Source organism: Notamacropus eugenii, chromosome 2 (genome assembly GCF_028372415.1).
Source record: "Notamacropus eugenii isolate mMacEug1 chromosome 2, mMacEug1.pri_v2, whole genome shotgun sequence".
In the NCBI taxonomy this organism is placed as follows: domain Eukaryota; kingdom Metazoa; phylum Chordata; class Mammalia; order Diprotodontia; family Macropodidae; genus Notamacropus; species Notamacropus eugenii.
Genome location: NC_092873.1, coordinates 111,276,537 through 111,302,425, shown reverse-complemented (window position 1 = coordinate 111,302,425; position 25,889 = coordinate 111,276,537). Strand labels below are relative to the sequence as shown.

At 39.0% G+C, this 25,889-nt stretch overlaps 1 protein-coding gene across 3 annotated transcripts in view; it reads left to right on the top strand.

Annotated features, from left to right (window-relative positions):
- The window catches only part of ADGRF5 (adhesion G protein-coupled receptor F5), a 151,498-nt gene extending 128,316 nt beyond the window's left edge, over positions 1 to 23,182 (top strand). For 2 of the 3 annotated variants that reach the window (XM_072642374.1, XM_072642373.1), the window contains exons 13-21: positions 486 to 698; positions 2,464 to 2,619; positions 5,854 to 6,062; positions 10,883 to 11,062; positions 14,326 to 15,720; positions 18,345 to 18,386; positions 18,499 to 18,558; positions 19,452 to 19,536; positions 21,849 to 23,182. In XM_072642374.1, the coding sequence (XP_072498475.1) occupies positions 486 to 698; positions 2,464 to 2,619; positions 5,854 to 6,062; positions 10,883 to 11,062; positions 14,326 to 15,720; positions 18,345 to 18,386; positions 18,499 to 18,558; positions 19,452 to 19,536; positions 21,849 to 21,928 (2,420 nt within the window). In that variant the 3' untranslated portion in view covers positions 21,929 to 23,182. Of the gene's footprint in view, positions 1 to 485; positions 699 to 2,463; positions 2,620 to 5,853; positions 6,063 to 10,882; positions 11,063 to 14,325; positions 15,721 to 18,344; positions 18,387 to 18,498; positions 18,559 to 19,451; positions 19,537 to 21,153; positions 21,221 to 21,848 lie in introns of all 3 variants that reach the window. The other variant, XM_072642375.1, reaches the window with a different exon arrangement.
- Positions 23,183 to 25,889: the final 2,707 nt, after the last annotated feature.

Sequence of the window (25,889 nt, the reverse complement as noted above, 5' to 3'; positions counted from 1 at the left end):
TTCCACATTGTTGGGGGGGTTAAGGGAACAGTGCCCCTGTGATCTAGAAAGTCCTCATAAAATTTTTTGGTCCTTCCATTGTATCAGAGAAGTCTGAAGTTTTCCTTTTTTCTTTGATAGGGCATTTACAGTATATTATTATAAAACTTGGGTTGATATTTAAAACACTATATGTATATTTTATGCATTTCTGAGTTTCTAAACTTTTTCTGTGTTATCTAATGACCTTCATATGTTATCTGCGGCTTCTGTAAAACTCCCCCAAATTCCCATTTAATTTTTTATGCTGACAAACGATATATCAAAACTGCAGTGGGGAAAGTCATGATGTGGGGGGATAACTGTACATTGTACACGTATCTTTACTCCTAAATTTATCCGGTGGGATGTGATCAACAATGGTAACAAACATTGTGAAATGACAGCAGGGTAAGAATGATGGAGCTGATTTTTTTAATAGCCTATCTCTGCTTCCTTCCATCCAGGGGTTTATCACTGCATATTTAGGTATAAGAACTCCTACAGCATAGCCACAAAGGATGTTACTGTTTACCCACTACCACTGAAGCACCACATCCTGCTCGATCCCTTGGAAGCTGACATTCCCTGTAAGGACATCTGTCGCTTACAGTGCTGCATCAATGAGGCTGGAGACTACAAAGTTACTTTCCAAATTGATGGCTTGTCCTTTCCCACTGGTAAGAGTTACTACTCCATCATCTGATTGTACTGCTTCATGCATGTGGATATAAGCAAGAATCAAAGATAATGGCCAGATGCCAGGGAAAGTAGACGATAAGAACAACAACAGCAGGTTCCGTAATCCTTGGCAGCCGCCATATTTTGCTACATACTTAGGCAGAATGAAGGCTTGAGTGTGCACTTCATTGTCTGTAGGCAAATCTTTGTCTTGTTGGAGGCTTGTGGGGCATAGAGCAATTCTCCTGCAAAGTACCTAACCCAAGAGTCATTTTAGGGGATTGCTTTTATGTGAGTCAGTGTGTCCATCTATAAAATGATGAGTACCGGGCTGGATAACCCCCCTGGTCTCATATTTCTAAAAATTCCTAATGGAAAAGTCTCTCAGATTTTTAGGAAGGTCATTTAGTTATTTGCTAAGTATCTGTAGAACAATTACTATGCTTTTCTCATTCGATCAACAAGCATTGATTTAGCACCTACCATATGCCAGACAATGCTGGATGCTTGGGATGCAAAGTCAAAGAATGAAATAATCCTCACTTTCAAATAGCTTTCATTTCTCCCCATTTGATGAGAGAGGATATAAAGAAGCCTGAGGTTCACAATTTAAAATCCATTTGGGGAAAAAGATATGCATATATAGAGGTGTTAAGAAAAATGCAAATCTGTAAGTGAATAAGAACTATATTAATAATAATGTGACTAAAAGGATTATCAACTAATTATTATTAATCAACATTGTAATAATTGATTATAATGTATACCTATATGATAGTAAAATTATAATAAATAATTATGCTAATGGTATTAAAATAAAAAAAATAAAGTGATTCAAATATTATCTCATTTTATCCTCATAGTAACCCTGGGAGTTAGGTATTGTTATTGTCCCCATTTTCCAGATGAGGAAAGGCAGAGAGTGGTTAACTGACTTGCCCAGGGTCACACAGTTAGTAAATGTTTGAAACTGGATCTGAACTTGGATCTTCCCTTCTCCAGGCCAGTACTCTTTCCATTTTGCCACCTAGCTCGCTATAACATAGAAAATAAATGTTGACTTCAAACTAGGAGTTAACAGGTCCTTTAAATATGGTGCCATGAATAATAGGCAAGGTTTGGAGTCAAGAAGACCTAAGTTTAAGACCTACCTCTTAAACATAGTAACTGTTTAATTATAAGCAATTGTCTGAATCTCTTAGTGTTCCAGGCAACTTTCTGACTCTCAAATAACAGCTCTAAAGCTGGAATGGCACTCTCATTTCACAGATGAGGAAAACTGAGGCCCAGCAGCATTATGTGACTTGCCCAAGGTTACATGGGCATCAGAAGCAGAAATCAAACTCAGATCCTTTAACTTTAGAGCAAGTACCCTTTCCACTCTACCTGATAAACTGCTGATACACTTCTGGAGGAGTGTCTGCAACAGGAGTTCCCACCACCAATGAAACCATCAGTCCAAAACTCCATACCCAATTTAAAAAAAAAAAAGTGATTCAGTTAAGTTAAAAGGATAGAGGGGAGAACTGCAGTAGGAGAGATAATGGAAGTTAAGATTTGGAGTCAATAATCAACATATTTCTGGGATGGTGAAGAAAATGACCTGGATATAGCAAGGGTGTTGCATTAGAGACTTGGTTGGCCAAATCCCAATCCAACTGCAGTGGGGGCTGAGCGTTGGGGGAAGACATGGTGTTAAAGACGAACAAACATCATCCTGTTCAAGGCTGCACTGTGAATCTCTGTAAATTTCTTTTTCTTTAGTAAAAGAAGCTCAAGAAAATCGAGTCTGCTATGAATACCATTTAATGGCAAACACAACTTCCTGGTGCTCCAAAACAGTTCAGGCATCTTGTATCTTCATCAACTCAGTCAACAAATCAGTCCAGAGTGCACCGGTGATTCTTCGCCTGGTCCCTGGTAAGAGCCCATTTCCTTCTTCCCCCACCCTGCAGCCAGGTCACCTGGACCCAACATCTTGTCATTTCCATAATGCTGCTGGAGCTTCATTCCAAAGGGCACAATGGCTGATTTTCTAGGTTTTTATTCCCCCGTTGCTCAGGATAGTATGTGGTATGTGGCAGGCAATTAATACAATGATTGAATAATGGATGGATGAATGGATAAATGAATGAATAAATGAATGTAGTTAGTGCTGAGCTGAAGCATTCTATAGATGGAAGATTTTTGGTGAACAAATCAACCTAACCACCTTCCCAATTATTTTGACACTAGAAAAGGGCTATAGAAAATAGTAATAGAGGACCTTTCCCCCAAATCCCATCCCAACTGAAGCTAGTGAGTAACCATTCCCTCCACCCTCTATTCACAAAGTTATTAATAAGTCAGGGTCTTCTTAGGATTATCCTCTTTTTTTCCAGTCTTTTGGGATGGGAGTAGAGGGTAGAAAACATGGTATGGTGGAAAGAATGTCAGATTTGAAGTTAGAGATTCTGAGTTCAGATCTCACCTCTGTAGTTTACTCCCTGTGGGACCTTGGACAAATCATTGAATTTTTCTGAGCCAAAGATTTCTTTAACTCCATATCTTTTCCCATCCTCTCAACCCTCTTTCCTTTCTTAAAAAAATGAAGTGACCTTTCTCCTTGACAAAGTTAAAATCTTTCATCCTCTCCAGTCTCCTCTATATCTTTGCTTCTTTGATAATTTCTTCTGTTTCTCCGTCTTCATTCTTTTGTTTCCAGTTGATCCTTTTCTGGGCAAAAGCACTCTGTAATAGAAGGAGCACCTGCCTTAAGGACAATAAACTATTAAATTCTATAGACAATTAAATTCTATATTTACTAGTTACTCCCTTCATGATGTTGGGTGAACCCTTTCTTTCTAGATGTCAGTTTCCTCTTCTAAAAATGAGGCAATCAAAGGGAATGACTTCTTAGGGTCATTTCCAATTCTAAGTCTGGAGTCCTAAATCTTTTAAAATTAAACTTTCTTTTATTATGAACTTGACTTTTTATGACTTTTATTATGAACTTGACAATTATCAACAAATGCAAACATTTCAAGACACAAAGAAGACCATGAAAGAGACTTTTAATAAGAAACTATGAACTTATGGTACATTGTTTTTAATTGTATGTGCACATATGTAGAGATTCATAATTTTTCCTTTCTTCCTCCAAACTAATTTTCTAGAAAAAACAGTTTGCAGTCATTGTTTCCACTTCCTCACCATCCACTTGGGCAACCCCTTGTAGTCTGACTCTCAACCTGTTACTGAAGCTGCTTCCAATGACCTATTACCTAACTGTCAGATTCAACAGCTTTTTCACAAACCTTAACATTTCTGCTTCAGGTGACACTGCTGACTAAACCCAGATTCTGTCTTGATGATTTTTCTCCCTTTGTTTCTGGAACACTCTACTCTCTCCTCATTCTCCTCTACCTCTCTGATGTGTACTTTCCAGTTTCCTTCATTTCAACAAAGTTCAGCCATACAGTCCCATGACACATCCTCTACTACCCTCTTGCCCTCTCCTGCACCATGGTTTAGTCTCCACTTGACTATCCCCATGAGAAGAAGATTTTTCCTCTACATTTTTTCCCCTTTAATTCCTTGTTTTCAATACCCAGCTCTGATTCCAACTTCTCTTGATCTGTTCACATGAAAATGATTCCTCTTCATATTTTTTATAACACTTTGTTTAGACCCTTTCTTTTTTCCTTTTTTTTTTTTTTTTGCATTCTACTCATGCTGATTTTGCATACATATCCCAGCTCCCATTAGATTTCACTTCCTTGAGGACAAGGATTTTGTTATTCATTTCATCTCAGTTTTAGCATTTATGACGTATCTTCTATATGTGATACACTGAGGATACAAAGACGAAAATTTAAAAGTCTTGCTGTCTAGGGGCCTATGTCCCTCTGGAAATACAACAAAAGCCTAGACAAGGAAATGCAGTATGATTTTAGGAGAGAGAGAGTGAGAGAGAGGGAGAAAAAGAAAGAAAGAGAGAGAAATGTATGAAGGGGAGGCAAGGAGGGAGACAGAGACAGAAACGAGAGACAGAGAGACAGACACACACACACAGAAACAGAGACACACACACAAAAGAAGACAGAGAGAGAAGTAGGGAAGGAAAGAGAGACAGACATGGACACAGAGGGACACAGAGAGCATTAACAAGTCTAGGGGTGAGGAAGAGATTCACATAAGATGTTATACCTGAGCCAATTTAGGATCTGTTTTGGTTTTATCTTTGTACTGAGAATGCTATTCAGAGTTAATAATAGCTAGAATCCATATAGCACTTTAAGGTTTGCAAAATGTTTTATAAATATTATCTCATTTGATCCTCACAACAATCCTGGGAGATAGATGTTATTATGATCCCCATTATATAGTCAAAGAACCTGAGGCAGACAAAAGTTAAGTGACTTGCCCAGGATCACAGAGCTAGTAAGTTTCTGAAGTTGAATTTGAACTTGAGTCTTCTGTTCACTGCACCATCCAGCTATCCTTCTTGTTTCTGTTGGACCACATGAGAACTTTGGGGACTGCTTCCATCCATACAGTGGTCCAGCCCTAGGAGAACTTGTGTTTTGGCATGACATAGCAAGCTCTGAGTGCATTGCGCTCTTGGTCCTCCTTCCACTCTGTGACAAAGGGAAGACCAAAGGAGCATTCAAACCTTACCTTGTCATACTAAAATCTCCAATGATGAGACCCTAGTGCCTATTACAGTGTCTTACACATTGGTTGTTGTTGTTCAGTTATATCAGTTGTGTCCATCTCTTCATGTTCCACTCTCCCATTTGCCAGGGTTTTCCTGCAAAATTACTCAAGTGGTTTTCTATTGCCTTCTCCAACTCATTTTACCAATGAGGAAACTGAGACTAAAAGGACTAAGTGACTTGTTCAGAGTCACACAGTTAGTAAGCATTTGAACTCAGGAAAATGAGTCTCCCTGACTCCAGGGCTGGCACCACTGGAATGAATTGAAGCTCTAAGAGGGACAGATGAGAAGAGAGTGTTTGCAGGGCCTAGAACAGTGTCTTTCATGTAAAGGGAGATTAATAAATACTTATTGATTGGAATTGAAATGAACTGACAAATATCACCACTATATCAAAGACCATTCCTGATGTTTACTCCTTTTCTCCCTGTGGTTTCATTTTCTTTCCACTACAGAGGAAAACATCACATGCCAAGATCCCATCATAGGCAATGGGAAGTCAGGGAAAATGATTCAGAAATTGTGCCAGTTTTCAAACATTCCTAACAAGTCAGGCCATCAAATGGGTGGAACCATCACGTACATCTGCGAAGGCTCCAAGTGGAAAGTAAGGAGCAATGACTGCATTTCTGCACCAATCAATCATCTGCTTGACTCGACAAAGGTAATTCCCAAATATATATAAATATATGTTCCTCTATTATAAATAAATTCTATGTAATTTTTATATTATGGTTATATAATTAATTTGCTATTACATAATCATAAATTACATAATTGTGTATAATTATTTATAATCATGTCATGTTATATAATGTTAATCAATTATACATTAATCATTATATAATAATTCCACATTTCATATATAATATTCCCATGTTATATATAACATGTCCATATCATACAAAATATTTGCATATATGTATATACAATTCCCATATTTTAGAAATATTGTAGCATTATATGATGTATTCAACACATGGTATTATATATGCTACATTGTATATTATATCATTATATATGGGTGTATATATGCATATGTGTGTGTGTGTGTGTGTGTGTGTGTGTATGTGTGTATAATAGTCACTTTCTGACTATATCTGGAGAATCTTGGCAAAAGTCTCCTGCAGGAAAGAGAACCTGACTGATCCATCCTTCTTTTAAAAAATTTTTTAGTGACAACTTTTGTTTCAATATCACCTACAGTGTGAGTTATATCCCTCCCCTTCTTCTACTCAGAGGTGTAAACTATAACAAGGAATAAGAAATAAAAGGGAGGGAGAGGGAAAAAAGCCATTTAGCAAGACTAACCAACATATCCACCAATTCTGATAGTATATGCAGTGCTCTGTGTAGTCCTCCACCCCAGCCAAAAAGGGAGAGAGGTCTATTTTTTTCTCTCTTTTTGTGATCAATCTTTATCATTAAAATTACATACCTCATTTTGTTCTTGTAAATTTTTCTGCTTCCATTATGGTAGTCATGAAGTATTATATTCAAGGTTCTTCTTACTTCACTTTGCATTAGTTTTACATAAGCCTTCTCATATGTCTCCATATTCCTCATTCATTATGACACAGTGATTTCCATGACATTCATAGACCATAGTGTGAATAATTACTCCTCAGACTATAGATGTCTCCTTTGTTTCCAGTTCTTTATGATTACAGTATATGCTACTATAAATATTTTGGTGTATATAAGACCTTTCTTTCTGTCTTCATCATTCAGTCGAAGAATGGATTATCTTTTAGTTCATGAGGCTCAAAAACTTTGCCTTTAAAAAAAATCTGCAGAATAGATAACATTTAAAATGCAAAAAAGTAATAGCATAAATAAATGTGACTCATTAGAGGACTAGCTTGAGAGAGGAGAGACTCATTTGTGGTATGACCTTGAACTATTTCTCAGGCTCTCTGTGTGGCTTTTCCATCATGGTCAAATCCCATAGGATAAGATCCCTCACGTAGATTAACTCAATGCTTCTTCTTTCAAATCGAATAAAATTCATTCCTGTTGTGTCCCCCAAAGACAAGTCCTAGACCAGGGAAACATCTTCTTATCACATATGTGCTCTAGACCTACTACTTCTTCCAGTTTGAGGGAGAAATAAAGAAAAGTGCCTCTCAGAATTCATCTATATAGAACAGATCGAGACAATTTTAATAAAACTACTCTAATAGACAGACGTGTCACCAGGAATTTTTACAGTGAAAAGAATGCTGTACTTGGAAACAGAGTGCCATTGGCTGGACTCTGACCTCTGTTATGTATTAGTTGTATGATTGCTAGAAAGTAACTTAATACCTCTGAGACTCAGTTTCCTCATTTGTAAAATAAGGATTATTGTAAGATACGTAGTACCTCTCAGGACTGTTTATGAGGATCGAATGAGATCATATATGTTAAGTGCTTTGCAAACCTCAAAGCACTATATGAACACTAGCTATTATACTTATTTTGAACAGAGCTATAATCTCATCAATATTAATTCCATAGGAAAAGGAACTCCAGATGAAGAAACTCCTTCCAATAATGCAGATCAGCAGCTGTTCTGCAACTTTATGGCATTCTCATGTATCCTAGGGTTGGGTTGCTGTTGAGTAATTTCAGTTGTGTCTGACTCTTCATGATCCCATTTGGGGTTTTCTTGGCCAAGATACTAACTGGAGTGGTTTTCCATGTCCTTCTGCAGCTCATTTTACCAAAGAGGAAACTGAGGCAAATAAGGTTAAGGGACTTGCCCAGGGTCACACAGTTAGTAAGTGCCTGAGGCCAGTCCTGGCTACCCACTGCTTCACTTACATTAATTGACTTGCATAGGATCACACACCCAGTATGTGTCTGTAGAATTTAAACCCACTTAATAAAATTAGATTAATTTCATTTCTGACTCCAACATTGGTCCACTGCTACTTACAAGTTGCTGCTGCTGTACCTGTCTACTTCCTCCTATGTACACATTCATTACCCTAGTTTGGGCCCTTGACTTTTCTCGCTCAGACTATTGCAACCTTCTCCTACCTGGACTCTCTGTCATGAGTCTTTCTCCTCTCTAATACATCTTCCACACAGCTGCCAAAGTAAATTTTCCCAAAACACAGATATGATCATGCGACTTCTTCCTGATAAACTCCAATGGCTCTCTACTACTTCTGGGATCAAATATAAACTCCTCTGAGATGTAGAGCCCTTGATGAACTGTTCTCAATCTGCTTTTCCAGCTTAAATACACACCACCCAAACAATTATGGGCAACTAGGTGGCAGAGGGAATAGTGCCAAGTCGAGAATCAGGAAGACCTGAGTTTAAATCCAGTCTCAGACACTTGGTAGCTGTGTGACCCTAGGCAAGCCATTTAACCTTGTTTACTTTAGTTTCCTCATCTGTAAAATGAGCTAGAGGAGGAAATGACAAACCACTCCAGTATCTTTGCCAAGAAAATCCCAGAGAGAATCACAAAGGGTAGGATACAACTGAAACGACTGAACAACCACAACCCAAACAGTCAATCAGCAAGCATTTATTAAGCACCTACTGTGTGCCAGTGCTATACTAGGTACTGGGGATATAACTCTGAAGAACTTTAAAAATTTTTTCAAATCATAAAATAAGATAACTTTGGGTGGGAGATACTGTATATAAAATTCAAGATCACAATATGAAGTGATTTCCACCCTCTTCAAACTAGTACTGCATTATTCTGTAGACATATTGCCACTGATAACATTACCTACTGAAACAAAGTTTGTAATGAATGCAAAAATGGTTTGTTTAATGAAAGTTTTTGCACAGAGTGCAAAATACTCCCTTAAATGAATTTAAATATTCCCTTAAAAGAATTAAAATTCCTTTGGGCAGAGGAGCTTATATCCCCTTCATGCACTCTACAGTCTAGTCAAACTGGCCTTTTCTTGGGTTCTTACATGTGACACTCCATTTCCCATCTCCACTGTCTCCCATGCCTAAAAGACACTCCCTCTTCATTTCCATCTCAGACAATCCCAAATCTTCAAGAATCAGCTCAGGCATGCCCTTCTATATGAGGCCTTTCCTGATCTCCCCAGCCACCAGCTCGCTCCTCATCAAAAATATCTTGTACATATATCCCTACAAATATGCATATTGTCTCTCCCATAGATCTAAGCTCCTTGAACTATTGCCTATGTATTTTCAGTATAGTATTTCAAGTACAGCCCTTGGAGTATAATAGAGGTTTAATAAATGCTTCTTGATTGATCACTACTATGGCTGTTACTGGACAGACAATGTGGCATAGTATATAGAGGACCAAGCTGGATTCTGTTCAAACTCAACTCTGTCACATGCCGACTATATGACCTTTGACAAGTCATTTAATCTCTCTCTGACCCTAGAAAATTTTCTAAGACTCTAAATTCTAGAGCAGAGTTCTGCAATTGTAGAAGAAATTTACTCATCAGAAGTTGCCTATACTACTAAAGTAATTATTTCATATCAAGAAAAAAATTATTTTCAACCAACGAGATGTCAGTCAACCAACTCCAACTATGTGTAAGGCAGTCTACTAGGTAACATGGGGGAAGGAAAGAAGTGAAAGCTATTTCCACCTGCCCTCAGGAAGGTTTTAGACTATATGAGAAGGTTAAACAAACATAAAACACTCAACACCGTCAGAGATGAGTAATAAATATGTACAACAATGTAAAAAGCTCATAAAGAAGTTCATCATTGAATTTCATTTTAAAAGGAATATCACTGTATAAGAGATATCTGGGCAGTCTTCATTAGCAGAAAGGATTTGAGCTGAATTTGAAAAGACGAAGGCTCTGGATGGGTGGAAGAGGGAGTGAAATTCCAGTCAAAGACAAGGCATGAGTAAAATAAGAATTGAAAATATAACATAATGTTTCTAGACAACAAGCGTACCATTTTGGTTAATGTGGAGAGAGCAATTGAAGATGTGTCTGGAAAAGTTAGTAGGAGGGATTGTAGAGGTATGCCAGTATAAGGACTTGGAACGTAGTCTGTAGACCACATGGTCTATAACCCACTAACCTGGAGTCCATGAATCGATTTCTTTTAAATATTGTCATAACAGTATTTCAATATAATTGGTTTCATTTGTAGTCCTATGTATTTTATTTTAGGTATTTAAAAACATTATTTTGAGAAGAGGTCCATAGATTTCACCAGACTACCAATAGGGGCTCATAACACACAAAAAAAGTTAAGAATCTCTGCTTTGACAATAGGAAGCCATTAAGTGGCATGATCCAAGCAGTGCTTTTAGAAGACTAATCCAGCATGAGATACTGGAGGGATGTAGGGTAAAACTGGAAACAGAGTGAGCCGATTAGGAAACTAGTTCAGTAATCCAAACATGATAGAATAAGGATCTGAGCCAGGGTTGGTAGCAGTTGGAAGATTAGATAAAGAGTTGAATTTGAGAGGCTTTGTGAAGAAATAGGACTTGTTCACTAACTGGTGACCTTCCTCACACAGGCTTTGGTTATGAGTCCCGAACAAGAGGAGAAGCTATCAATATACCTTCAGGATCTGTCCAGTAGTACTGGGAAGGTGCAAAATGAGATCAAATCATCACCTGGAAACCTGATGGCTATCATTACCATTCTAGAATTGCTGTCAACAGTCCCAACCCAAGTGAACACAGATATGATGACAGTAAGTTAGACTTATAAGCTTGAAAAGCTTGGTTTGGATTTCATATCTCCTATCCACCTGGCATGCTTCCTCCTATTGATTGATTGTACAGAGAAATGAAGTACGAGTTGCTGTGTTCAAATCCTGTCTTTTCTGTTTATTACCAGTGAGATCTTGGAAAAGTCATTTTATTCCATGTGCTTCAATTTCCCCATCTGTAAAGGAAGGGAGTTGGAATAGAGGATGTCTGATATCCTTTCTAGCTCTCCATTTATGACTCTGCGATTAACTCAGCATTCTTTTTTTTTTTTTTCATTTCTGGAGATACCACCAAAGGACAGTCCTATGCCAGGGCAGTTTCTTGGTCAGTTGGTCACTACCAAGGTTATGCTATAGGTGATGCTGGCCAAATCCAATGCATGGACCACCAATTGTGGCTCTAGTGTTCCAAGTCTTTTGGACTTCTGGTAACTTTTCTCAGTTTGATTTTGGCACCTGCCCATATCTGTATCAGAAGACAGTGTAGAAGCATGACCACTTCCCAGGAGCATGAGCCATATTGAATGAGCCAGCTTCTCTGAGGCAATTTAATTCAGCAATCATTTGTTAAGCATTTACTATATGCCAGATACCATGCTACATACTGTAGATGGCTACAAAGGTAAACAAACAAAAATTTTCTCCTCCCAAGAAGCTTCCCTTTCTATTAGAGAAAACATAGAAAGAGAGAAGAAAAGAAAAGATAATTTGAGACTAATGAGAATGCAAATGTCTAAGAATCAGGGTGGGTTTTCGATAGGAGGGGCACACTAAGGCTGAGTCTTGAAAGAAGCTAAGAATTGTAAGATAATTATAATAATAGAATTTACATAGTTAAAGTCCGTAAAGCACTTTATTGATGTTATCTCACTTGGTCCTCATACCATCCCTGGGAGATAATAACGATGGTGATAACAACTAATATTTATTAGTTATAATTAATAATATAATCAATGTTTATAATATAATTATATAATATGCAATCATATAATATATTATATAGTTATATTATATCATAATAAATTATAATAAAAATCATAATAATTAATAATATACTAATTTGTCTAGTACTTAACCATATGCCAGACATTGTGCTAAGGGTAATTAGACAGAGTACTGGGCCTGAAGTTAGAAAGACTCATTTTCCTGAGTTCACATATGGCCTCAGACACTAACTGTGTCACCCAGTCAAGTCACTTAACCCTGTTTGCCTCAGTTTCCTCATCTGCAAAGTGAGCTGGAGAAGGAAATGGCAAACTACTCTAGTATCTTTGTCAGGAAAACCCCAAATAGGGTCACGAAGAGTCAGACATGAGTGGAATGATCAAGCAACAAACTCTGCTAAGTGCTTCATAATTATCATCTCATTTGATCCTCACAACAACCCTGGAGGTAATAAATAAATAAAAATAGCAATAATAACTAATATTTATGTAGCACTTACTATGCGGCAAGCATCGTGCTAAGTGCTTTAAAATGATTATCTCATATGACCTTCACAGCAACCCTAGGAGGTAGATGCTATCGTTCTCCCCATTTTACAAATGAAGAAACTGAGACACAAAAGACTTGGAACGGTAGAGCCACAATTGGTAGTCCATGCACTGGATTTGGCCAACATCACCTGTAGCATAACCTTCGCAGTGACCAACTGACCAAGAAACTGCCCTGGCATAGGACTGTCCTTTGGTGGTATCTCCAGAGAAGATTTGTTACAGAAATGAAAAAAAAAAAAAGAATGCTGAATTAATTGCAGAATCATAAATGGAGAGCTAGAAAGGATATCAAACATCCTCTGTTCCAACTCCCTGTGACTTGCCCAGAGGCACACAGATAGTAATTGTCTGAGGCAGGATTTGAACTCAAGTTTTTCTGACTCCCAAGTCCAGTCCTCTAGCTGCTGTGCCACCTACTATGATACAGAGTTGAGGCAAGCAGTGTAGCAGCAAGCACCCTGACACATACATGACAGCCTGCTAACACAGGTTCTTAGATCTACTTTTCTAAAAGGAAAGCAACTTTTGAGGGGCCAACAATCTTCTTTGATCACATATACCAAGAGAGAAAATATAAGCAAAGAAATAAGGACCAACAAACAAAGCTTCTAACTGTCTGACAATAAGCAGTACATACATCACAGATCAACAATCAGATCCAATAGTTACCAGAGAGAGAAACACTGACATCTAGGTTTTCAAAAAGGGTGGGGGAAGCTCGCAGCAGCTACCCAGAGTCTCAACTAGCTCATGAACCTTCTTCCAAAGAGTTAACCCCCAAAGCAAAACTTCACTTCAGAATATGTATAAGTATGTGCATATAAGCCAGAGGGTATCAGGACCCTTGTGACCCAGTGCCTCTTTAGCAATTAAGGAGTCCCCTCATCAAGCTTCCCTTAATGGGCTCCACCTGAGGCCTATTTATGGATCAGAAAGATCTTTAACTCTTATTAACATGACATTAACATTACAAGCAGGTAATCTGCTCTGGCAAGACAGTGGGTACAAAGATGTGGAAGGTCTTAGGTACTTAGTGAATGATGAGGGCTTTGCAAAGACAAAGTGTTCCCTTTGAATATCACAAGGAAAAGGGAAGAGGTCATGAGCAGGGGAGCAAATGGCATTACTGGGGCAATCTGGTTTTCTTGTTCTCCTCATAGTTAAGGGAAAGACCTAAGAGAAGAGGAGAGGAGTAGTTATCAAGGGATTTTGCTAGCTAGCCCTGCTGCCCACTGTGGGGTCTTTTAACTCCAGTCTTCTGATCCTACGTTATTCCTTCTATGTTCATTTTCTTCTTCTCCCCCATCACTGATTCAAACAATTTCTAGGTTCTTAAGCTGGTGTTCATGGACCCCCAAAAATCTGTGCATAGATTTCAGGGTGGCTGTGAACTTAGAATGGAAAAAAAAAATCTTTATTCCAAAATAATTTATTTTCTATGTAATCTTATACATTTTATTTTGCATTTAAAAACATCATTTTGAAAGGGGTCCATAGGCTTCTCTAGGCTGACAAAAGTGTCCATGACAAACAAAAAAGTCATGAATTCTGATTCTGGAGTAATGTTCTAACTCTTTCTGTGTATTCATTTGAATTGAGGTATTTGTTGAGCATATGTATATGTATATATATGTGTTATTATTATATGCTATGCACTGCACTGGTCACTGGGGATACAAATTCAAAAACTAAACAATGCCTGACCTCAAGGAGCTTACAATCTATTGTGTTGGGCTATCTGTCTTGCAGCATGTGCTCTCTACAGTCAACATCATTCTTGGCAAACCCTTACTGAGTACCTGGCAAGTTCTGCATCAGCAACAGGCCAATGAGAGCTCTCGGTTGCTGGATTCTGTGGAGAGATTCTCCAGAGTGCTGCACGAGGGAGTCAGTGATGTTCCTTTCATTATCCATCCCAATGTGCAAATGAGGGGCCTCCTGACTACAGCTGACCAAGTAACCGACTATGACCAGCACTTTCTCTTTCCCGATTCCAAACTCTGGGGCCAGGTAATCATTGACAAGCATCAGATAGAAAGTTTGGAGCCAAATTCATCCATCATCACACTGGCATACCCAACCCTAAAAGCTATCCTGCCCCAGAATGTTCAGGACAAGAACTTTGTGAATGGTTTGGTGATGACAACTACTGTGAGCCGGGGAGTGACAAAACAGTTCAAGATTTCAATGAAGTTTAAGAAAAATGACCTGTCATTAGTGGCACCCCAGTGTGTTTTCTGGAACTATCACCTCTCCAACTACACAGGGGGATGGGACAACAGTGGGTGCTTTGTTGAACAAGTAAAAGAAGACAGTGTCTTCTGCAGCTGTAATCACTTAACCTCATTTTCCATTCTAATGTCCCCTGATTCTCCTGATCCCAACACTCTCCTAAAAGTACTGCTAGATATCATTTCTTATATTGGCTTAGGCTTTTCCATCTTGAGTCTAGCAGCCTGTCTTGTTGTTGAAGCTTTTGTCTGGAAATCGGTGACCAAAAACCGGACCTCTTACATGCGTCATGTTTGTATTGTAAACATCGCAGCCTCCCTGCTGATTGCTGACTCCTGGTTCATCGTATCTTCTGCCATTCATGACCAGCGCTACCTATTCAGTCAAACAGCTTGTGTGGCTGCCACCTTCTTCATCCACTTCTTTTATCTCAGTGTCTTCTTCTGGATGTTGGCCCTGGGCCTCATGCTTTTCTACCGCTTGGTCTTCATCCTCCATGACACAAGCAAATCTATCCAGAAGGCGATTGCCTTCTCCCTGGGCTATGGCTGCCCATTGGTCATTTCCATCATCACAGTGGGGGTCACCCAGCCAAAGGATGTGTACATGAGGAAAAATGCCTGCTGGCTCAACTGGGATGACACCAAGGCACTTCTGGCTTTTGTAATTCCTGCACTGATCATTGTGGTGATAAATGTGAGCATAACATTTGTGGTCATCACCAAAATCCTGAGACCCTCCATTGGGGACAAGCCAAGCATTCAGGAGAAGAACAGTCTGTTTCAGATTACCAAGAGTATTGGTGTTCTCACTCCCCTCCTAGGACTCACCTGGGGGTTTGGACTAGCCACTGTGTTCCAGGGAAGCAATGCTGTGTTCCATATTGTATTTACACTACTAAATGCCTTCCAAGTAAGTGTTTTGGTGAAGGGAGCTGGGGAGGTGGGAGGAGGCAGAACCATTTATTACTGTTGTAGGTTATTGCTTTATTATAAGACTTATTGTGATTATTAATGATGGTAGATATTTATGTAATGTTTTAAAGTCTACAGAGCATTTTATATACATCCTTACTTGACCCTGACAGCAACCCTTTGAGTAGATGCAACTATTATTCCCATTTCACAGATGAGAAAATTGATGTTCGGAGAGGTTATATTCCCAAGTGATATAGCTAGTCAATGACCAAAGCCTACTTTGAGCACAGATCCTTCTTTTCTCCATTCCATTGTGATGCATTAATGACAGAACCAAAGCAAGAATGGAAATTGGGAAGGAATGTAGTCCAGGAAAGCTGTCTACCCCAAACTACAGGAATCCCCAAACTCAGGAAGCCCAGAAGAATTCTTCTAAGAGTGAAGATGCATGCTCAATAGAAAATTTCCTTCCTATTATGAAAAGAAAAATCCTATCCCTTATCTGGGAGCCTACCTTGTCAGTGTAATTGCAAATACCACCTAGGTCAATTTTATGATAAAAACAGATGTGTATATATATATTATATGTACATGTACATATATACGCGCAAACACACACATATATGTACATATTTGTGTATATCTCACTTTTATGTTTGTGAAGCATTTTATATACCTTATCTCATTTGAGCCTCTAAACAACACTATCAAACAGGCCCAAATTCAGAAAGTTTAAATAATTGGTTGGTCCAAGGTCACATGGTGAAAAAAATAAGAGACAAGGTTTGAACTCAGGCCTTCCTGACTTTAAGTCCGGTATACTATCCAGTATACCATATTGCATTATTTGGCCTGCCTCTGACATATACCACCTATACGATATTAAGCAAATCCTTTAACTTTGCTATGCCTCAGTTGCCTCATCTGTACAATGGGGAAAATAATACCTATGGTATTACCTCACAGGGCTGTAAGGAATTTAAGCTTTACAGATTAAATGAGGTAATAAATGTGTATATGGGATACATATACGTGTATATATGCACTTATGCATTCACACGTCATTTGGCAAACTTAAACACTGTATAATTATGAGCTGTTATTATAAGTTACTACATCCCCAATTTAAAGATGAAGAAATGGAAGCTCAAATGCTAAGTGATTTATCCATAATCACATAAACAGGAAGTGTCAGAGTCAGAACTTGAACCCAGGCCTCACTGATTCCAAGTCCAGCACTCTACTAATTAAGCCACATTTATCCCCCTTCTTAGTGAGGATACCCCCAAAAGCCATGGAATGCGACAGAACCATGGAACCTGGAGGTGAATGGTCTCATCAGGAGGATGCGCAGGGCTCCAGGCAATGCAAAAGCTCAACAGATAGAACCAGGCACTAGAAAAGCTGCCACAAGACCAAACCCTAGAACTGTCATCACTTATGGTCACCCCAGCTTCAGGACCAAGCTCCAAAGCAGCAACGTCTTTCATTCAGTTATACACACATACATACATACACACACACACACACACACGTAAAAGTTCATGGCATATTCTGGTATAAGATTCTTTGGTATACCTTTGTGTCTTAGACAGACCCAGGCTTCACTTCCCAACCATTTGAGTGATGAAAGAATTGGAGAGATTAACCAGCAAGAACATAGTTCACCAGAGGGACAGGGTTGGCATGGAGGTGACAGGCTGAAGGAGGTTGAAGAAAACCTTACTTAGTTAAATTTATCTTTGTTGAAAAAAAATGTCCTCCTCACTTACCAGTGTCATCCTCTTTATGGAGGCGCATTTACTTGACCCCTCCTACAGTGTGGTTGGTGATCACAAGGATTTAGAAAATCAATGAATGGTATTATTTCCCCTCTAACAGGCATTGGATTTGGAGTCTGAGGATACAAGTTCAAATTCTGCCTCTACCATTTACTCCCTGTGTGACTTTGATCTAGTCACTTAAACGCTTGACTTCAGTTTCCTCATCTGTAAAATAAAGAGGTTGGATTTTTATGGCCCTTGAGGTTTCTTCCAGCTCTAATTCTTCAGTCCTTGAAATAGAGACCAGGTCTGCGATTTCATTGATTTGGGGAGCCATCCAGATAAGGAAATTCCTTGGTTTAGAACTGGGTGGCATCTTCTATGTAAATTATGGATCAAGAGAGTTTTTCTAGAGAGCTACCTGGAACATCTGAAGGTTTTGTGACTTGCCCAGAACCACACAATCAGTGCGAGTTAGAGGCAGTATTTGAATTCTATTCTATTCTATTCTGTGTATAGATAGATTGTGTATCTATAGATAGAGAGAGAGAGATGGACAGGCAGATGGGCAGATAGTTAGACAGTCAGACAGATAAACAGATATGTGTATCTATCAATTGATCTCTCTCTCTCTCTCTCTCTCTCTTTCTCTCTGTCTGTCTATCCTTCTATATATATCTTGTATCATTATGCACTACATTCTTTCTCTGATTCCAGGCTTTGAAAAAAGCTGCACAATGCCAGGGTGCCTACCAGTTGGTAGAAAGTTCACAGTTCCTTCTATTGAGGGGGACTATGACTGCTATCCCCTTGCTATTGAGAAGCAGACTTATTTTTCAACTCTTTTTTCCCCTAGGGATTATTCATTTTGTTGTTTGGATGCCTCTGGGACAAGAAGGTAAGTGCTCTAGTAATTAAATCCTTGAATTTAGGAATTTAGGATATCCTGAAATACTAAAGGCTTTGTCTTGCTTGACTCATTCATTGATGACTTCTTTCAAACGATACAGGTACAGGAAGCTCTGCTGCATAAATTCTCCCTTTCCAGATGGTCTTCGCAGCACACAAAGGTACATTCTTTCTTTCTGGAGATTTTTCTTTGCCTTTCACAGGTAGCCCCATGTGATAAGTGGCCAAGTAGAGAGCTAAGCAATGGCTTTGATCCATGGAAATAGAATCCCTCAAACCAATCTTTTCAATGAACAAGCTTTTATTAAGCACCTACTAAGTTACAGATGCTATACTAAGCACTAGAGGTACAAAGACAAAAAGGAAATGCTCTCTGCCCTCAAGGAACTTACATTAAAATCAATTTGCAAAGAAATTGCTTTAGCCTTCCCCTGCCACCCTCACCCCCATTTCTTTGGCCTGTGTAAGCACAGACACAGTTTTAATTAGTATGAAGTCAGGAGATCCTTCGTCTGGGATGCTGTGAATGTGGATAGCCTAAGGCAATGATTTGATTTTCAATTAAAATTAAATTGAATTTCAAACAAAATTAATTAATATGATAAAGATTAAGAAGTTAATGTACTAGGGGAATCTAAGACCCAAAGAAATAATTTGGCTCCTAATAGCTATAGTTCTTTCTGGAAAAACACAAACTTATTATACATTAATATAATGTGCTTATCATACATAAAGAAATTCACAGTGGCCACTATTAACACAAATTATTTTTCTAGTGTCCCATGACGAATGCCTGGTATCTGATACTATACTTCCAAACAAACAAACAAACAAACAAACAGAAATGTTTACCTATCCCCACTTTGTCTGCTAATTCCCCTTGTGACTAAGTGTACATTTGTTTGATTGGTGGTTGGGTCTAAGGATGCGGCCGTGGTCGCTGAACAGACAAAAACTAATGCATCAGAATTCAGCTCTGGACCTTGATCTTACTAGTTGCATGCTCTAAACAAAATTGCTGAGCTTCTAAATGATGCTTTTTTCTGCCTTCTAGTCGACATCTCTGGCTTCATCCACTCCTGTATTTTCCATGAGTTCTCCAATATCAAGAAGATTTAACAATTTGTTTGGTAAAACAGGTATGCAGTGACTTATAGGTATTCTCAAGTTAGTTAAGCGGATGACTTCTTTGTCCTGTGATAACTTCCTTGACATTTTTAGGACCTATATATAAAGAGTGATGACTTTATTTGGCCAGGGGAAGGGGAGGGGGAGGCTCATTTTAAAAAAAATTCAGATAAATGCCTACTTTAAAAAAAAATCTAAGAGTTAATGTGAAGGAAAATTTCAACAGGCAATTATCTATAATATGGCAACCCCTATGCCTAGGGGGCATAAAATAATGTCTTGGGATTCTAGACATTATTTAAGAAAGCTGTGACTTTAGGGACACAGTCCCCCCCCACACACATACACATACAGATACAAAAACTGTTTCTTCCCAAGTGATTCTATTTATAAACCAATCAGCACTTTTGCATTATATATTACATATTTATGTGAAAGTCACCTTAGTAAGCCTCAGTGCCATCCACTTGAAGCTCACCTAGATGATTGCCTCAAGAGGTTCTGATTCTACAGCTTTCAAAAACTGAAATTTATCCATCTGAGTTTGTTATTTCTGTCCAGACTTGCAGTTTGGATGCAAATATACAGATCTGAACGTTCAACTTTTTCAAGCTACATGAAGTAATCTGAGTTGCACAGAATATAATGGCATTCAGAACACGTTCTGGCAAGATAAATGTTTAGTGGTTTTAATCTGAAGGAGGTCCTCTTCAAAAAACCAAAAGATAAACTTCAGCAGCAGGGGTAGTGGGCATCCTCAGAACTCACTAGTATCCCCCAGCATCCTCCCATCTGACTACATATTACACATGTCTGAGTCTAAAAAATTGCCAGTAGTGTCCATGCTGTGTTGTTTTGTTTGAAAAGAAGTCATGGAAAAGTCTTTTATTGACAAATATTTCTAGAGGGTACAGTGTTTTCTACATTTTCAGTGCATTATTTGTTTTAAAAATAAAGAGGACAACCTACCTTCTACTTTGGAAATAAACCATCCCTACATGTTGAAATAGAAATGACTAAACCCTCTGAAGATGTTACCAATAAAACACTTTGCCAGCATAAAGACAGTGATTCATATGAATAAGTACAATCACTGGGAATAAGGAAAACAAAATGAGTAAATTATCCTACTTGATATTAAAGGTGAAATTTAGGGAAAATATGAAATTCAGGGAACTCCGTAAGTCAGGTCTGCACAATTGCAATTATCCAGACAATATAAACCAGAAAGGATATAGAAGGTCAGCTATGTGGCACCATGGATAAAGCATGGGCCCTAAGTCAGGAGGACCTGAGTTCAAATCCAGCCTTAGATACTGACTAGCTGTGTGACCCTAGGCAAGTCTTTTAACCCTGATTGCCTAAAAAGAAAACAACAAAACATTATACAAGCTTTTATTAGAATTATCCAGATTAAATCTAAATTTGAAAGCTGAATTTATGAATGTTGACCATAGTTGAGAAGACAAGCCAAGAAGCTGATAGAATTAATGGAAAATTCAAATGCCCAGTGACTGCCTGATGTCCTCTGGATATCTGTATAGACCTCTCTTCCATCATTTATTCCACTGGAGTTTTGGTGTTCTTAGGTGTTCGGTAATGACTATCACTTTGGTTTATGTTGTCAGCAGTCACAAAGCCCCACCCATGCAGTGATGGAAGCCTTGTTGGCTGTTGCAGTCCATGATTTTGATGGTAGGGTGGGCACTCCCTTCGCCAAGCACATACACTTGTGTCCCTGCACTCAGTTCTCACTCTCTCCTAGCACTCCTTCTTCTGAATCCTTCCTTCACACTTCTACTTCTTTCCCAGCTTTATCCGAATGTCTCTTTTCCCCTCCCCTCCCTTCTCTTTTTTCCGCTCCTTCCCCTTCACTCTCTAGTCCCTTTCCTTGATATCTCTCCAAGTCACAAAAACCAAAAGGGGAAAAGGGTGGGTAGCTCTGACCAAGCCTACCACTTAGTGCAAGCATGGGAAGCCCAGTCCCTCCTGTCCTGTGCATGTAGTGGCTTTGGATCAAGCTTGTGGGGTAGCTAGCTACACTCAGAGCTTTGTAGAAGTCTGGCTGCTCTTTGGCTGCTAGTGTGGCATGAAATGTAGTTGGGGCTTTTTCTACTGCCATGCATGCTTGAGAGCAATAAACTTGGCTCTAGTCTGGAGGATTCTGATGGTTGGAAGACCAGGAACCTCCAACTTATTTTATAAGGCATGTTAGAATTTGCCCCTCCTTTAGAGCAGAGCTTCTCCTGGTGGGCGAAATAGGAAGCATCAACTTTCTACCTTGAGAACGGCTTCTACTTGCTGTGTTTGCTTTGTCTTATAGGAACATACAACGTGTCGACCCCAGAAACGACCAGTTCATCTGTGGAAAACTCATCCAGTGCTTATTCTTTGCTTAACTGAAAACAGAAAACCAGATTTTCGTGACTTCTGGGAACAGTGGACTTAACTGCTCATTGACAGTCTCCAGAATAGGAGACACCTGTAAAACAGCCATCTGTAAAGCATCCTCTTCCTCAAGGCCTTATGGCACAGACTTTTGCACTAGGGAAGAGGTCACACTAAATCGCCTAAAGACTTTGACTGCAACTGGTTTTTTATTGTTTACTTTTGACTTGTTTCTTCTTTGAAATGATCCCCAACGTGTACAGTATTTAAATGATCTCAAATGTTGCCCCAAACCTAGCTTCTTTTCTGGCTTGAATGTGAATTCAGATCTTGCATAGACATTGTCAGGATTCCCAGTTTGCATCCAATGCCAAGTTTTGTTAAAATAACAGGAACTAAAGGGTTAACACACACACACACACACACACACACACACACACACACACACACACACACAATTGTGGCTCTATTTTTTTTTGACTCACAAAGGACAGTTTTATATTCCAGTGATAATTGTCTACCGTGGGCCAGTCATATGCTACAAACAGTGGAAATACAGAAAGACCAGAAAATGAAAACTGAAAGTTAGCCCCAGTAAAGCTATCCTAAATCAGTTGCTGGTGCAATCTGGGTAAAGCCTAAAAAAAAATATGAAGAAGCTGGAAAGGTAGAAAAGAAATTTACATTGTAAAAATCCTTTCACTTGGAATATCTAATTCACCAGAAAAACAGAAGAAATATGGTTTCCTCAATAGCCTTATCCTTATGTTTTGATGTTTTAGCTACAAAGAGAAAAGGGCAAGGAAACCGGGAGATTAATTATTCTTTTGTAAACTCAAGCACAGAGCTATAACTAAGACACGGTGACTGGAGCTTTGACCCAAGAAGAGAAATTTAGACGATACCTATAACAGCATCCCCTGGCATTTTTTTCTACCCTCTTCCCTTCATGACCCCAATCCCAAGGCTGTAGTTTCTTGACCTGCCCCCCATTTCAGCAGCTTACAAATCTTGTAACTCCCTTCACTCAGGGTGCTGTACTCCAAGTGAACCTACCCCCTTCCAACTTGTCCCAGGTACAGAAATGACTAGTTATAGCTCAGCCCAAGCAAAAACTAATTATTGGTCAAATGAAATAGAATTGTTGTTAAGATTGTTAAGATAACTCATTGAGACCTCTCTTTGAAATGTGTCCCAATGATCTAGAATTTTCTGATTTCTAAATTATATCTATTGCACTGGAAATAAATTCATATTCTGATTATTTAAGAGCTTTAGCCAGGTACTTCTCTGTGCATTATATGGTAGGTTTTCATATGTTATCACTCTTTAGATGTTGATGATGATGAATGGTATGGGTAACTGTTTCTCTTGGTGCATCCTGCATCTCTATATTCTCTCCCCTAGACCTCTCTCTCACAGACCAGTTTCCATTAAGATGTTTCATGTGGTTCGGGCTGACTACATTCAACCCCTTAGAAAATCTTCCACAAGAGGTTTTATTTATAGCTGACTTCTCTGTGCTCCTAATGACACTTCTACTTGGTGAACAGATAATGAAGCCTTTTCTTAGGTTTAGGGAATATTCTTCTCCCTGTTTAACCCCCATTTTAATGATTATCATTATCCATAGATATTTATTATCACTCTTGGCATTTTGCTAGACACAGTGCCTGTATAGAGTATGTAAAGGCCCTACCCTCACCCTCTAAGAAGACTAGACAGATAAGCATAGATTGTTCTCTTTTTTACATTTCAACTTTCCTGTCTTTTCTAATTTTATTTTGACCTGTCTTTTTATCTCCTCCTCTTTTATTTGTATATTTTCTCCCAAGACCCTCCTCCAACAGGGAGGGTTGCTTGCTTAGTATTAGGTGAACTCCTTTTTTATCCATTCACAAAAATGCAGAAATTGACCCCCAACGGTACCTAAGAGTTGAGCAATAGATGGTCCAACTGAGGGTTGCATGTCTATGCATCCATTAAGAACAGTGGCTTTGGAGTTGGAGAAACTTAGCTCAAATCCTGCCTCCCATATTACTTATGTGATATGGAGCACCCAGACCTCTGTTTCCATATCTGTAAAGTGAGGGAGTTGGACTAGATGGAGTTTAGACCTGTTATCCTACTGTGTGACCCTAAAGCAGCCTAAGAGGTCCAGATAGCCTGAACTAACAGGGAAATTTTCACTGTCATAGTCTTAGAGTTGCATAGCACCTTATAAATCACCTAGTTTAGTCTCCTTGTTTTCAATATTAAAAACAGAGGCCTTGGAGAGGTTTGCTGATGTGCCTAAGATCACACAGGCAGTATTTCTGTGCCCCAAGGCTGAGAAGTCTTTGGAAGTCTCTAGAACAAAGGATGCCTAACAAAGAGAGAACTTGAGTGAAATGGAAGGTTATTTTCCTCTGGAAATATAGTAAGAGCTCAGATGATACCTACAGCTAGAAAAGAGACGAGCTGTCACAGAACAAAATTAGTTTAATTCTGGGGAAGGAAGCAGGCAAGTGAGGAAGAAGAGGGAGATTCTTACATCTGGAATTTTAATCAGAAGAGAAGGGAATTCCTAGGTCCACATACATCCTGCTCTTAATTTTGTATACTATGCTTCCACCAGTTTTAATGGAAACCCTAAGGAGATTATTGTGCCTCACAGTGGGAACAAGATTTGTGGAATTTCAGGAAATTTCAACAAGGTTACATAGGATATGATGTTGGCATCATGCCCAGACTCCTGAATGGGAGCACGTTCTTTGACTTCTATATGACAAAATTCCTGCATGCATACATGCACACGCACCCACACACACACACACACACACACACACACACACACACACACACACACACTCCTTCAGTGTACTCAAGGGTTCCTCTGAAAATAGATCAAGAAATTCAGTTCCAAATTCACCAGAGTAGTGAAAGAAAAATGTGATTTTCTGATTTCTCTGCTTTAGTCCAAGATGCAGAGGTCAATCACTGACCTTTTCATTGGGTGATTTATTTCCAAAAAATCTCCCAAGAATTGAGTAATGAGATCCCAAATTGTATAAGTTCATGAAGGGAGGCCTAACACATAGGAATGTAGAGCTCCATGGTTGGCCCTGGGGTGAGCATTTTTCCCTCTATGATGATCAGGTCTCATGTGGTAACTGAGGGATAGAAGAGAATTGGTGGCCAAGAGAGCCTGATAGCTTATGTTAACTGAAAGATTTAGTCTGCTTTTATTTACAGAAAGGGATGGTGTTTGCTTTTGGCTGCTCTGCTTTCTTTCTTGAGAGGATCTCCTGTGAAACTTCTAACTGAAGCTTGAGACATGAAAGTGAAGCTAAGTTCTTTATGAAGTCGCCATCTTCCAAAGGGCCACTTTCACCAACTTGGAAGGTTCTATCTGGCATTTCAGTTCCTATGTCCTGATGAATATCAGGCCACTGGACCTAGATGGCTCAGGAGAAGAAAGTGAGGTTGGTGACCTTGCACAGCCCTCTCTCACTCAAATCAAAGTGAACTGCAAGTCATGTCATCATCCTGATGTCATGGTCCTCTTCAAGAATGAAGGATAAACCCAACAACTGTGGGTAGAACATTGTGCAAAACATTAGGACAGATACAGGGAAAAATAAATATCCCTGGAACTTAGCAGAGTTCTTAGACTATAGAAAGCACTTAATAGATATTTATTGACTGACTGGCTGAAATAAGTTAAGGTCCCTGGTCTTAAGGCATTTGTAGTCTAGTAGTGGTACTGCTGGCATTTGTGAAACAGATGATATAGAAATAGTCACTGAAAACCATTTTACTCAGCCCAAGACAATGATTTAAGGCAGGTATGCCCTAGGGATGGCACAACTTTGCATCCTTTGCTCCTTATGCCTACCCAGCTGTTTAGAAAAAAATGAAAACATCCTTAAGATTTTCAGAGGATGAAAGAATAAGATTGGTCATGATAGGGTCAGGGAAAAGACAACATGGTACA